The following is a 12,269-nucleotide window of genomic DNA, read 5'->3' as shown; positions in this document are numbered from 1 at the left end:
TGTGTGTGTGTGTGTGTGTGTGTGTGTGTGTGTAGCTCATAGTTTTCCTCCTGCAGGTTTCGAGCGGCCTCTGATTGGTTCAGATGGAGGTGGCCCGACGGTGCACACACTCTTTTCATTCCCCCGCTCAGTTTTTCTTCCTTCACGTCTATCAGTTATCTACACCCGTGGGAATCAGACATCCTCCTTCCAGGGAACTTCTTTAAATGATCATATGACCCATTATAGTGGCTGCAAACTTCCTCTAGAGGCTCTGAGTGGGCGACAATTAAATTTCCTTCCATATTAGATCAGACATGACCTCCATTCATTTGCTGTTGTTATTTGTCCTGTGAAAGCCGGCGGCGTACAGCAGCTATTTTTAATTTTAACCACAGGATCAGAGCTGTAAAAAACTAAGAGCAGTCACTCCGCTGCTGTTTTATGTTACCGGAATCAGCTGCCCCGAGCTGTGTGTTTATTATGGATCAAAAAATACACATTTGTTTTAAGGAGACAAATACTCGAGATAAATTAATGCATCACAATATCAAGTCAATCCAGGAAAACAACATGCAAAAGCAATAAACTTTTTGCTATATGTCATATTTCTCATTATGTTTAATCAGTGTTCACTTATTCATTCATGATGATTACAACTTTTAATAACAATATAAATTTTGCTGGAAAACAATCTTATTGTCAATCTTTTTTTCATCCTGATTTTAAAGAGAAATGTGTGAAGTTAAAACTGATAACATGTCATTTTATATCCATATTCCCCCCGATTCTTTCTTATAAGATTTCATTTTTGGGTGTGGGGCTTTGATCGATCCTTGTCACGGTGGGAGGGGGGCACAAGCTTTTAAGCTTTTGTTTGTTTGTTTGTTTTCAAGGTGTAAGCCCTCTGCGGCGTGTCCCCCCCTCCTCAGTCAGTGATTCTGTTCATGCACCCTGCAGCAGAGCAAAAGGACTTTTCTCATGTGGGTGAAGTCAAGAGGAGCGTCCATACTGTCACCCCCACTGCCCTCGCTGAGAGAAAGCCACACCTGGACTTTCGGTGCATGTTGAGCCTTTCTGTCGGTTTGCTGCTCTGTGGCTCCAAGACGTCGGTGTGGTGTATGAAACAAACTGATTATCAACCATGAATCTAATCGAGATGCTTCGAGGGAAGCTGCTGGATGAAGTGAAAACACTGTACTAATGATGTTGTATAAATGGAGAGAGAGTTATTTTAAATCCTGTAAATAAGATGTACAAAGGTGAGAGCAAGATTAAATATTGAAAAAAAAGAAGATAAGTCTGAGATGTAGAGAGAAATTAATCTGTATATTGCTGAATAAATATTGTGCCGTAAGGACTCTTGAGTGCGTGTCTGTATTGTGTTTGTGGAAATTCTCTCGCAACGCAGCGTTCATGTCATCATTAATAACCACAGTTCATCTAAATCACCCAAACCAGTGAAAAATATACAAATATTTTCATTCAAAAAAAGTGATTGTTCAAGCTTTTTATAATCATACTGAAAAATCTAAGAGCATTAGAATGTTTTTGAAGATCAGATGTTTTTTTTGTTGTTTTTCATAATTATATTTAATCATAAGTGACGACTGAAAAAACGTCATTTTCACAGAATCCATCACAGATCAGTATTTTAATACACAAGTAATGAACTCTTCACCAGTCTTCTCTCTTCACTCAGTCTGGTCCTCTGCTGGCATAAAGCAGTAACTACACTAAGAGAACAGACAACTTGGTTTGAAATGTTCAACAGAACCTTTATTGATGTTTGTGGAACATAAATGAATTCAACACTGAGGTATTTGAACAAACATCTTGGAAAAACGCCAACACAGATAAAAATCTTAAAACTTGAAAAACACCAACAAAGAAGAAAATCTTAACTCTTGAAGTACACCACCACAGAACTAAATCTTAAATCTTGAATAGTTGAAAAAACACCACCGTAGAACTATATCTTAACCCTCAATTGTTGAAAAACCACCTCCCCAGACAATTACATTGCTGTTTGGAACTTGTGTTTACGTCTTTGGAACGTGTCACGTTTAACCCTTCAGTACTCCTCTCCCTCTTCATCCTCCTCTCCAATGCTGTCAGTGCCAACCTCTTCATAATCTTTCTCCAGGGCAGCCATATCCTCTCTGGCCTCGGAGAACTCTCCCTCCTCCATTCCCTCTCCGACATACCAGTGCACAAAGGCTCTCTTGGCGTACATGAGGTCAAACTTGTGGTCCAGTCGGGCCCAGGCCTCGGCGATGGCCGTGGTGTTGCTCAGCATGCACACAGCCCTCTGCACCTTGGCCAGGTCTCCTCCAGGAACCACAGTGGGAGGCTGGTAGTTGATGCCCACCTTGAAGCCTGTGGGGCACCAGTCCACAAACTGGATGGTGCGTCTGGTCTTGATGGAGGCGATGGCGGCGTTGACGTCTTTGGGCACCACATCGCCGCGGTACAGCAGACAGCAGGCCATGTATTTACCATGACGTGGATCGCACTTCACCATCTGGTTGGCTGGCTCGAAGCAGGCACTGGTGATCTCTGCAACAGACAGCTGCTCATGGTAGGCTTTCTCAGCAGAGATGACCGGAGCATAGGTGGTCAGAGGGAAGTGGATACGGGGATATGGCACCAAGTTGGTTTGGAACTCGGTCAGGTCGACATTCAGAGCTCCATCAAAGCGGAGGGAGGCTGTGATGGAGGACACGATCTGGCCAATCAGCCTGTTCAGGTTGGTGTAGGCTGGTCTCTCGATGTCCAGGTTCCGGCGGCAGATATCGTAGATGGCCTCGTTGTCCACCATGAAGGCACAGTCAGAGTGCTCCAAGGTGGTATGAGTGGTCAGGATGGAGTTGTATGGCTCAACCACTGCTGTGGAAACCTGGGGTGCTGGGTAGACAGCAAACTCCAGCTTAGATTTCTTCCCATAATCAGCAGACAGTCTCTCCATCAGTAGGGAGGTGAAACCAGAGCCAGTTCCTCCCCCGAAGGAGTGGAAGATCAGGAAGCCCTGAAGGCCAGTGCACTGGTCAGCCTGTAAAACAAGACATTGTTTAACACTTTGTTTACAGCCTTAAATGTGCAATTTAAAGTGGTTGAGATGTCATTTGTGACACTTGTTCAGCAAATCAAGGATACCAAACTCACCAATTTACGAGTCCTGTCCAGAACCAGATCGATGAACTCCTTGCCGATGGTGTAGTGTCCACGGGCGTAGTTGTTAGCAGCATCCTCTTTTCCTGTGATCAGTTGCTCAGGGTGGAACAGCTGACGGTAGGTTCCTGTGCGCACTTCATCTGTAAAATGCAGTATTCAGAAAACAATTTAGGAATGCCAACAACCTACACAAGCAATAAGTTGAATATCATCACTATACATATGGTGCTATGAATAAGAAGAAACAAGACCTTTATAAAATACTGGAATTTTTTACAAGCTTAGGTGGACATGGTGAAAAAAATGTTATGATCCCCAAATTAGTGTAAGACTGATCAGGAAGCATGGAGCATCCAATATTACAGATGACTCACCAATAACAGTGGGCTCCAGGTCCACAAAGATCGCCCTGGGAACATGCTTTCCTGCTCCAGTCTCACTAAAGAAGGTATTGAAGGAGTCATCGCCTCCCCCAATAGTCTTGTCTGAGGGCATCTGTCCGTCTGGCTGGATCCCATGCTCCAGGCAGTACAGCTCCCAGCATGCATTGCCCATCTGAGCTCCGGCTTGGCCGATGTGCACAGAAATACACTCACGCTGGGGATTGAAAAAAAATTGTTACTTGAACGAGAGCGGTGACTACTTTCATACAAACCATAAACAGTGAAGAAGAAATGTTTGGCCTGAAGAAAATAGATAACTGGATTATCAACATGTCAACTGTTTCATTTAAAATCGTTGGAGATGAAGGAAGTTTGAAATCTACCAAGCTGTCTCAACTGAACTGTAATCAACCGAAATTTTTCAGGAGAGAAAAAAATAATTTGTCTTTCTGATATGAAGACAAGACATCTCCTTCCTCGCCGGTATGCCAGTATCTATATTCTAAAAGCGACTGCCCTGAAAAGTTTTACCACATAAACTCAGCTCAAGAGTACAACCGCCAAAGTAACGTTCAACTCTGCCTACAGTAAAAACCTTAAATACGGCCTGGTAACGGATATTTTAATATATCTTTTACCAAAGAACAGAAGTATCAGGAAGCCTGAAAAGACGCACTCATTTCGAAGTTTTATCAAGCCTTGTTACTCACCATGTTGTCACTTTGTCCTTCAGAAGGTGTAGAGAATTCAGATACAGGCAGAAATGAGGCGGGGAGGACGTGACCGGCCTTATATACCTGAGGATTTGACGGGCGCAGCTGGGCGGGAGAGAGGGGGCCGTTTAAAAAGAGAGAGAGAGAGTGAGTAAGAGAGAGAGAGCGAGAGAGAGAGAGAGAGAGAGAGAGAGAGAGAGAGAGAGAGAGAGAGAGAAGTCCATAAAAGTGCCTGATACTTTTTCAGCTTTTACATTTTTCGCCTTGTCTTTCACTTAAAGATTAGACTTTTCTTTGTGAAAAAAACACTACAGCTGTCATATGACATATGCTTCATATTGTGACTCCGATGTTTTTATTTGTTTTTTTTAGTGCGTGTGACATTTTAACATGTTTCTCATAATTTTAAATTCAGCCTCCTTGCAGATGGTTTTAATAAGACAGATGTTGCATCCTTGCATCCAAGGCTTTCCTATTTATGGTATTTATCATGTTAAAACTCACTATGAATCAAGATCAAATCTAATATAAAAATTAATATGGAAACAGCAATATTGTGATGATCAAACAATAATAAAACCAATAGTAACCATAATGGTGATTATAAAGTTAATTATAATGAACACATTGATTATAATAATTGTGATAATAATAGTTATAACAAAGCAATATGATGATGATCAGAAATATACAATCATCATGTCAATAACCAATCAATAATCAAGTACAACATGCATCATTAAACCACTTTTCGCAGTGAAAACCTCAGTCAGCCTGAACAGTTTATTAGTTAATTTTGTTCTGTTTATGTCTGTGTGTCCTCCATGTCTGATGTTTATAATAAACTGGAATAGAAGTTGAAAACTGATGAATTTCTGATCACTTGGTGAAACACACTGTCGCATCTCGCCGCGACTTCAGGCTTGAACGAAGACAGGCGACTTCTCTCGTTCAACCAGGGCTTTTATTTTGAAAAGCACACCAGGAACACGCACACATCATGGCAGCTTGCAGGCCCCAAGTCACCCCCAAAGTGACCAACCTGCTCACTGCCCGACACATGAAAACCAAAATTAACACAAAATGAACAATAGAACACAAAGACAAGACTAATAAGCACAACTAATTATAAAAGGGAACAACTTGAACACAATAAACACTCAACCAGCCCTGAACAGCTCAAACACAAACCCCTCCCAGCATGCCCCGTGGCATGCAGAGCAAAACAGCGACTCCGAGGTCGCTACATAGCCCCCACCTAAGGGGTTTAAACATCCCCGAAACCCCCTTAATGTATGGAAAACTGGTTCAAGTGTCCAGGCCGTCTCCGGCGGCGTGCAGAACGGCGCGGACCCTTCAGCACCGCTCCTGGCACGGGGTCCGTGTCAGCGGTAGTCAGTCCTGTCTCTTCCGGCTTCCCCCCTTTCTGGCGGCGCCAAGGGCCGGTAAGGGGAGAGCCGGTCTTGGTGGAGCACCACCAGGCGTCCACGATCGGGCATCCTGACACGATATACCACATCAGAGAGGCGGGCCACCACCTCAGCATGGCCCTGCCAACTGGTGGAGAGTTTGGGTGACAAGCCCTTCTTCGTCACCGGGCAGTTGCTGTCAAAGTTGCAGCGGCTGCTGCAATGTCTTCTTTGGTATCTGTGGTATTCCACCGGGCGGCCAGGGGACGGCGGGTTCTTGGTGTGGTGGAGCCGTCAGGGCTAACGGGAGCATGCTCTCCGCCGGCCGGCTCTTTTCCTCTTGGGAGTTCTCCCAAGAGATGGCTCAGGCACCTGTCAACAGCTCAGTGAAGTCCTTCCAGGTGTTTCTCCATTTATAGTCGGGCGTACGGCATCCCCCTTCTGACACCAATGTTGCGTCAAGCAGTGACTTCAGGCAGGAGGGAAAACACACTAATTCTATTCAACCAGGGCTTTCATTTTGAAAAGCACACCACGAACACACACACACAACATCGCGGCTCGCAGGCCCCAAGTCACCCCCAAAGTGCCCCACCCGATCATGGTCCGACACATGAAAACCAAAATCAACACAAAATGAACAGTATAACACAAGAACGAGACTATTAAGTACAACTAACAATGAAAGGGCCAACATAAACACAATAAACACTTGAATGGCCCTGAACAGCCCAAACACAAACCCCTCCCAGCATGCCCCACGGCATGCAGAGCACAACAGTGACCCCCGGGTCGCTACAATATCATTCCTCAATGTGCTGAGGAAGCAAGGTCCAGCCTGGCAAGATGGCCGTCAGGTAGGCACGTCGGCTCCAATTCACAGCGGCGTGAATGAGGCGTATACATAAATGACGTCTGTGGTGTGGACAGCCGGGCCCTGTGGACGCGAGCGGTGGCTCTGAACAGCACGTGCGACGTCACTGGTAACGTCTAAAACTTGCTGGTGTGTACGGTGATGTCAACACGCAGGACGCGCCATGCCCATGTCTACCTGTTGCGCCTCAATCAAAACAAGCCGTTTCATTGCATAGACTGACCGCTGACAGCATCTGTGGATTACCCACAATTTCTGAAATCTTTCTGCCACTGTCCCACCATACAGTCAAAATTAAATCTTTGAACCCTTGATTAAAGCACATTGATATTCTAGTAAAACCAAAACTTTCTAAAATACATTTCATTGCAGTTTTTATGAACTTAATGGACAACACCAAAGTGCATATGAAATGCAAAAAAAATGTTTTGTATGTATTATCTGCAACTCCACAGTTGCAGACAATAGAACACAATCCAGAGAGATGTATTTTCACAGGGGTCTGTCTTCAAAATGTAACCAAAAGCTGACAACAACACTCAGATTTGTGCATATGTTTTAATTTAGTGACTTGACAGCATCATTAGACCCATCCTCCACCATTTTTCAAAACTCACTTAACATTTCTTCGCTGCACAGGTCTATAATATAATTCTTTGAAAAACACTGACAACACAGACTGCGGAGAGTCATCTGCTCTGCAGAAAAAGTCATTGGCTGCAGTCTGCATTCCCTCCATGACCTGTACTCCTCCAGGACCCTGAGGCGTGGTCCAAGATGGTGGCTGACCCCTCCCACCCTGGTCACCAACTCTTCCAAACCCTCCTTTCTGGAAGGAAGTTCCGGTCAGGACCAGAACCTCACGACACAAGAAAAGTTTCTTAACCTCTGCCACATCTCTGTGTCTGCACCTCCACCAAAACAAATTCCTTGCGTAGGCTACTGTACTTGGCAATAAACCCGTTTCTGATTCTGATAAGAGTATGCACATTTCCTATGTTTTGGTGTTTACTGGAAGTCTGGGTCTTATTGGATTATACTAATCACTAGTCCATCACACAATCGGTTTCACTCATTTAAGAATTATTTGAAGCATTTTCACATTAAATTAGATCATTATGTAAACTAAATTTTATCAAATCAGTTGGTTTTGCTTCGTGTTTGTAGCGGAACGGGCTTTGTCCAGGGACTCTGTCTTCTGTTATTTTTTTTCCTTTTCATCCTCTTCACTAAAATAACTCAAAATTCATGTGGGCATTTACTTATTTTTTTAAAGTTATTTTTATCTTGTTGCTGTGGTTACATTCTATCAGTACAAATTTGAAAAATAACACTTAAACACACTGCTGAGTATAAAAAATATTTATTTTTGTTCTTAAAAAAATATTACAAGTGAACAAGCAACAAATTCAACAATTAAAAAAGAAACTGTCTGCATCACATCTTCGCTTCAACGCCTCCTTTCAGACCCATACTCAAACTAACTGACATTTCACCCATCTCTCAGTAAATCAGGAATGATTTAACCTTCCTAAGAGAATGTTTCCACAGTTCTCAATATTTTGTCCAGTTTCATAGAGTATTTTTCACACATCCTGTGTGATGCCTCAGCCGTCTTTGGTCTTCGACTTGAGAAAAGGCTTATGGAGCACATCAAAGAGTCTTCTCGCCTGGAGGCACAAAAAAAAAACTGCTGTTGAAACTCCGCAAATGATTCATGCCATCTTTCTATGTTCACTTCTTTCACATGCATTTTCCTTACTTTTTGTGGTCCCAGGCCAGGACAGAGAACCAAGTCTTCTTTTGAGGCACTGATGATTCCTTCTACAGACTATTAAAAACAAAAAAACAACAAATCATTGTTATATACCAAACGGCACACCCTATGAGAACATTAAATGAAGAGGCTGCTTGTTCATTTGTGTGTAAATCAATTATTGAACAGCATCAATCTGAGCTGCATGGAGCAGCTAATGGACTGTAAACTGTCCTCAGTGCTGCTCACCGAGAAAGTAGAGAGTAAGGTAATGGCATCAGTTTTGTTTATGGACTTCACGGTGGTCAGGCAATCTGTAACCTGAAAGAAAACAGACCAAGAAAATCTGAATTACAAATGGCAAAGACTTAGAGGTGCTGCGACAGTTTTTTTCAGCAAGTATTGATTGAAGGATAAATGCACACACACCTTTGAAAGATAATCTTTTTCGACCTGTTCCTTCAGGAGATCAGCAGGTTTCTTTTCATATGACTTGTATGTTTCCAGGTAACGTCCAGCCTCTTCTGGACTGTCCATTTAACAAGAAAGAAAAAAATATACTGTGGTTAAACCAAATACTTTAACTAATTTTCACCCCACCCAGAATAACTGAATAAAACAACATATAGGGCACCTAAGTATCACAAACAAACACATTCAGAAAACATCTGATGTTTTTATTCGGACTCCGCATATATTTTCAGGTGGCGAGACCAGAAATGTCATCAAAAGATGGCCATTTAGAACAGAGCTGTTTGTATCTGTCGCTGCTTTTACCTCCAAGCCAGGATGAGCGTGCAGTCGGCCATTATGCAAATACGAGCCAGCTCCTTCAATGCATGGTGAGGATCTTTCTGCAGTAAAGAGCCAAAGCCAGGGAAAAGCAACCACATCAGTTTGGAGCTATTGCCACATTGTATGTGGTGTTTTATCAGCAACAGGTCAGTTTTTTAAAAAACAAAGCTCTTAAAGTAGTGATCCCAGACATACAATGAAGTTGAAAGTTTACATCAAGTCTCCACAGGAAAGATTACAGCCATTTTTACAGGTGAAATTAAAATATTCAACATCTCTTAAATTTCTTGTTTATTCCAAAACGATGGATTATTCACAATCACAGAATACAGGAATGAAATGAGTGGATTCAACACTAAGATGGGTGGAATTCTGAAATTCTGTCAGAATTCCCTGAAGGTTGAAGCATTTGGAAGCGTGAGCATGTAAAAGAAATTTCGTTGATTGGAAACGTTTTACTCCCAAGTATTAAAAAGAGTTTCCGAGTTTCCTATAAAGGGTTGAGGTATGGAATTTAAAAAACGAACATAATACTTAATTTTGTCTTCCTGCATTTAAGTCCAATAAAATAAGAAGCAACAGATTCAGACACACATGGCACATGCAATGAACATTCTTTATATTACTTAATTTCTACATATATCCCTCACATTATTGTTTTTTGAGAGATTAGCACTCACCACATCAACTTGGACCAGCAGCACTCGCAGGGTGAACGTGCGTCCGAGCTGCTTCAAGCGGTCATGGATGTAGTTTGGGTTCAAGTTGTAATACCTCAGGCTTTTATGGCAGGCCCAAGAAAACAAAAAAGAAAAATAAATCCAACCAAAACATGAGAAGAAAATGTAATCAGGAAACACAGTTCCTAGTCCCTTATTAAAAATGAATTTGATGTGCCTGACTTATTGCTGTGTGGAGGAGTACTAGAGATGACATCACATGATTTGATGGCAGCTTAGGAAGCTCCTGAACCCACCTGAGAAAGAGAGCACAGGTTGTCTGTCCCAGGACGTAGTCTGGCACAACATCTCCAAACTCCCATGGAACGCTCCTCACAAACTTCAGGATGGGATTACCTCGCTAAGTAAAGAAAAACAAATACATGAGGTAGCGTTTCACACATGTGTAATCCAATAAGTTATATCATTTTAAGCCTATCAAGCGACACAGGACTGGATATCTTGTGAAACACATAAAAACTGAGACTGAGACCTTAAAATAAAAAGCCTAGTGTTTTAATGATGTGACGGTTCACATGGATTTGTTGAATTTAAGATGAAAATTTCAAGCCAATGTTCTGATCATCAAAACTAAATTGAATAATAATATGAATCAACTTCAGTTTCTAACATTTAACATATTTGTGCATATGACCTGATTGTTACAGAAAAACAATGGACTTTTTAAAATCTATTTACATGCATGTTGAATTACACTGTAATACTTATGAAATAAGTTTAATGTCCTAGATAGAATAGAGATACTTTATCAATCCCAGGGAGAGACTCCTTAAAGCACTGGCCCACACAGAATAGAACAGATTATAATACATTTTTTTCTACTTTTTTTTTAAACTACATGCTTTTATATTGTGAGTGAAGAAGATGCACCTGTCGAGGACTGACAACGATGCTGCTCCCGGAGCCCAGCGGTTTGCTGGCCAGGCTGAGGCTGGGGTCTGGCTTCTGACAGCTGCCCCCTTCTTTAGGATCGGCGCCAGGCAGCGGCGGCTCAGCACCCGAATCACAGTGATCGGGCTGAGCCTCGGATTCTGCAGCAGAGTCCTGACCCTGTCCACATCCTGCGGAGACAGGGGCCGGGGCTTCCGCCTGGCTCTGCCCCAGAGCGGAGCCCCCTGCTCCCCCTGCTCCTCCTCCGGCTCGGAGCGGCCTGGAGGAGCCGTCGGTCTGCGGAGCTCCAGCCGCTCTGCATTTACTCTGTACGATGTACTCCGCATAGGACAGAGGCTGCTCCGGAGCAGGCTCGGCGCTGGAAGTGGTTTGTCCTTTGACTGAAGGCTGGAAGTGCGGCTTTGGCTGGAAGCACAAAGAAACTAGTTCAGGAGGCGAAGCTAAGCAGTTGCTAACATCACTTATTGACGATACTGACCGGTTTTCTTTCTTTGGTGAATGCAGAATCATCCAGGTTGATGTTAAATCTCTTCATCGTGTCCCAAAACTGTTGAGGACGTTTCTAGTAAACACATACCCTTAACTTTGCAGAGAAACCTGGAAAAATGTCAAAACAGTCCGCAGCCATGACACTTCCGGTTTAAGACCGTCATAATAAAAGCACGTGACAGGGTGAGGCTGAAAGTACAGTTTAAATTTCAACGTAAGGCCATGATACAACAAGGCACAGTGGTGTGTGTGTGTGTGTGTGTGTGTGTGTGTGTGTGTGTGTGTGTGTGTGTGTGTGTGTGTGCGCGCGCGTGTTCTTCATTTCCTTCCTTGCATGGAATGAGCTCAATGCTCTTGTCACACACATAGACATCTTATAAGAAGTGTTTGTATAGATCTATGGTCACACATACCACATCAACACCCAAAAAAGTCAATTAAAGTAAAATGTACTACTATCTTGCCTCACAGCAAGAAGTTCATAGGTTCAAACACCAGCCAGGTTATTCTGCGTGGAATTTGCCACCCACCCAGTGTCAGGGTGGGTTTCTTCTAGGTACTCCAGTTTTCCTTCCACAGTCCAAACACTTGCAAGTGAGGTTAATTCATGTCAAAATTCAAATTGCCCCCAGGCCTTAATGTGAGTGTGTGGTGGCCTGGTGACATCTCCGGGGTGTGTCCTGTCTTCTCCCCTAGTGAGCTGGAATAGGATTCAGTGCCCCATGAGCCTGCACAGAGTAAACGGGACAGAAGATGTCCCGCTTAGATAAAAAGAAATACTTTGGGATTCAAACTAATAGTTTATTTTTGAATATATTGAACTGTGTAGCATTTCTTGATTTATTCTGTGGTTGGCTGATCTTCAAATGTGAAACTTGCTAATCAATGTTTCTTAAGTCCTGGGCTGCAGGCTTTGTTTTATATTCAGATGAAATTAATCACTAAAAAGATTTTCAGTTCATTGTAACGCAAGTTTCAAAGAGCTTGGACATTATTCATTAAGTTCATTGTTTCATCCATTTATTCATGAGTACTTTGAATTCTTCTTTTCTGGCAAGCAGGTTTT

General features: G+C 42.8%; 2 protein-coding genes across 2 annotated transcripts; both read right to left on the bottom strand.

Moving 5' to 3' along the window:
* Window positions 1–2,032: 2,032 nt before the first annotated feature.
* Window positions 2,033–3,751, bottom strand: LOC115403567 (tubulin alpha chain-like). The gene is made up of 3 exons (XM_030112515.1): window positions 3,528–3,751; window positions 3,145–3,293; window positions 2,033–3,031 (listed from the first exon to the last, which is right to left on the bottom strand). Exons 1-3 carry the CDS (start codon window positions 3,706–3,708, stop codon window positions 2,054–2,056), a joined length of 1,308 nt encoding a protein of 435 aa, XP_029968375.1. The 5' UTR covers window positions 3,709–3,751; the 3' UTR covers window positions 2,033–2,053.
* A 4,128-nt stretch (window positions 3,752–7,879) lies between these two features.
* Window positions 7,880–11,347, bottom strand: ercc1 (excision repair cross-complementation group 1). The gene is made up of 9 exons (XM_030112525.1): window positions 11,193–11,347; window positions 10,694–11,119; window positions 10,060–10,163; window positions 9,764–9,863; window positions 9,066–9,142; window positions 8,718–8,817; window positions 8,538–8,609; window positions 8,295–8,363; window positions 7,880–8,202 (listed from the first exon to the last, which is right to left on the bottom strand). The coding sequence occupies exons 1-9, from the start codon at window positions 11,247–11,249 to the stop codon at window positions 8,140–8,142; spliced, it is 1,068 nt and encodes a 355-aa protein (XP_029968385.1). The 5' UTR covers window positions 11,250–11,347; the 3' UTR covers window positions 7,880–8,139.
* Window positions 11,348–12,269: the final 922 nt, after the last annotated feature.

Source organism: Salarias fasciatus, chromosome 16 (assembly GCF_902148845.1).
Source record: "Salarias fasciatus chromosome 16, fSalaFa1.1, whole genome shotgun sequence".
NCBI lineage: Eukaryota > Metazoa > Chordata > Actinopteri > Blenniiformes > Blenniidae > Salarias > Salarias fasciatus.
The sequence above is the reverse complement of the archived record's forward strand: the minus strand, read 5'-3'. Positions and strand labels throughout refer to the sequence as shown.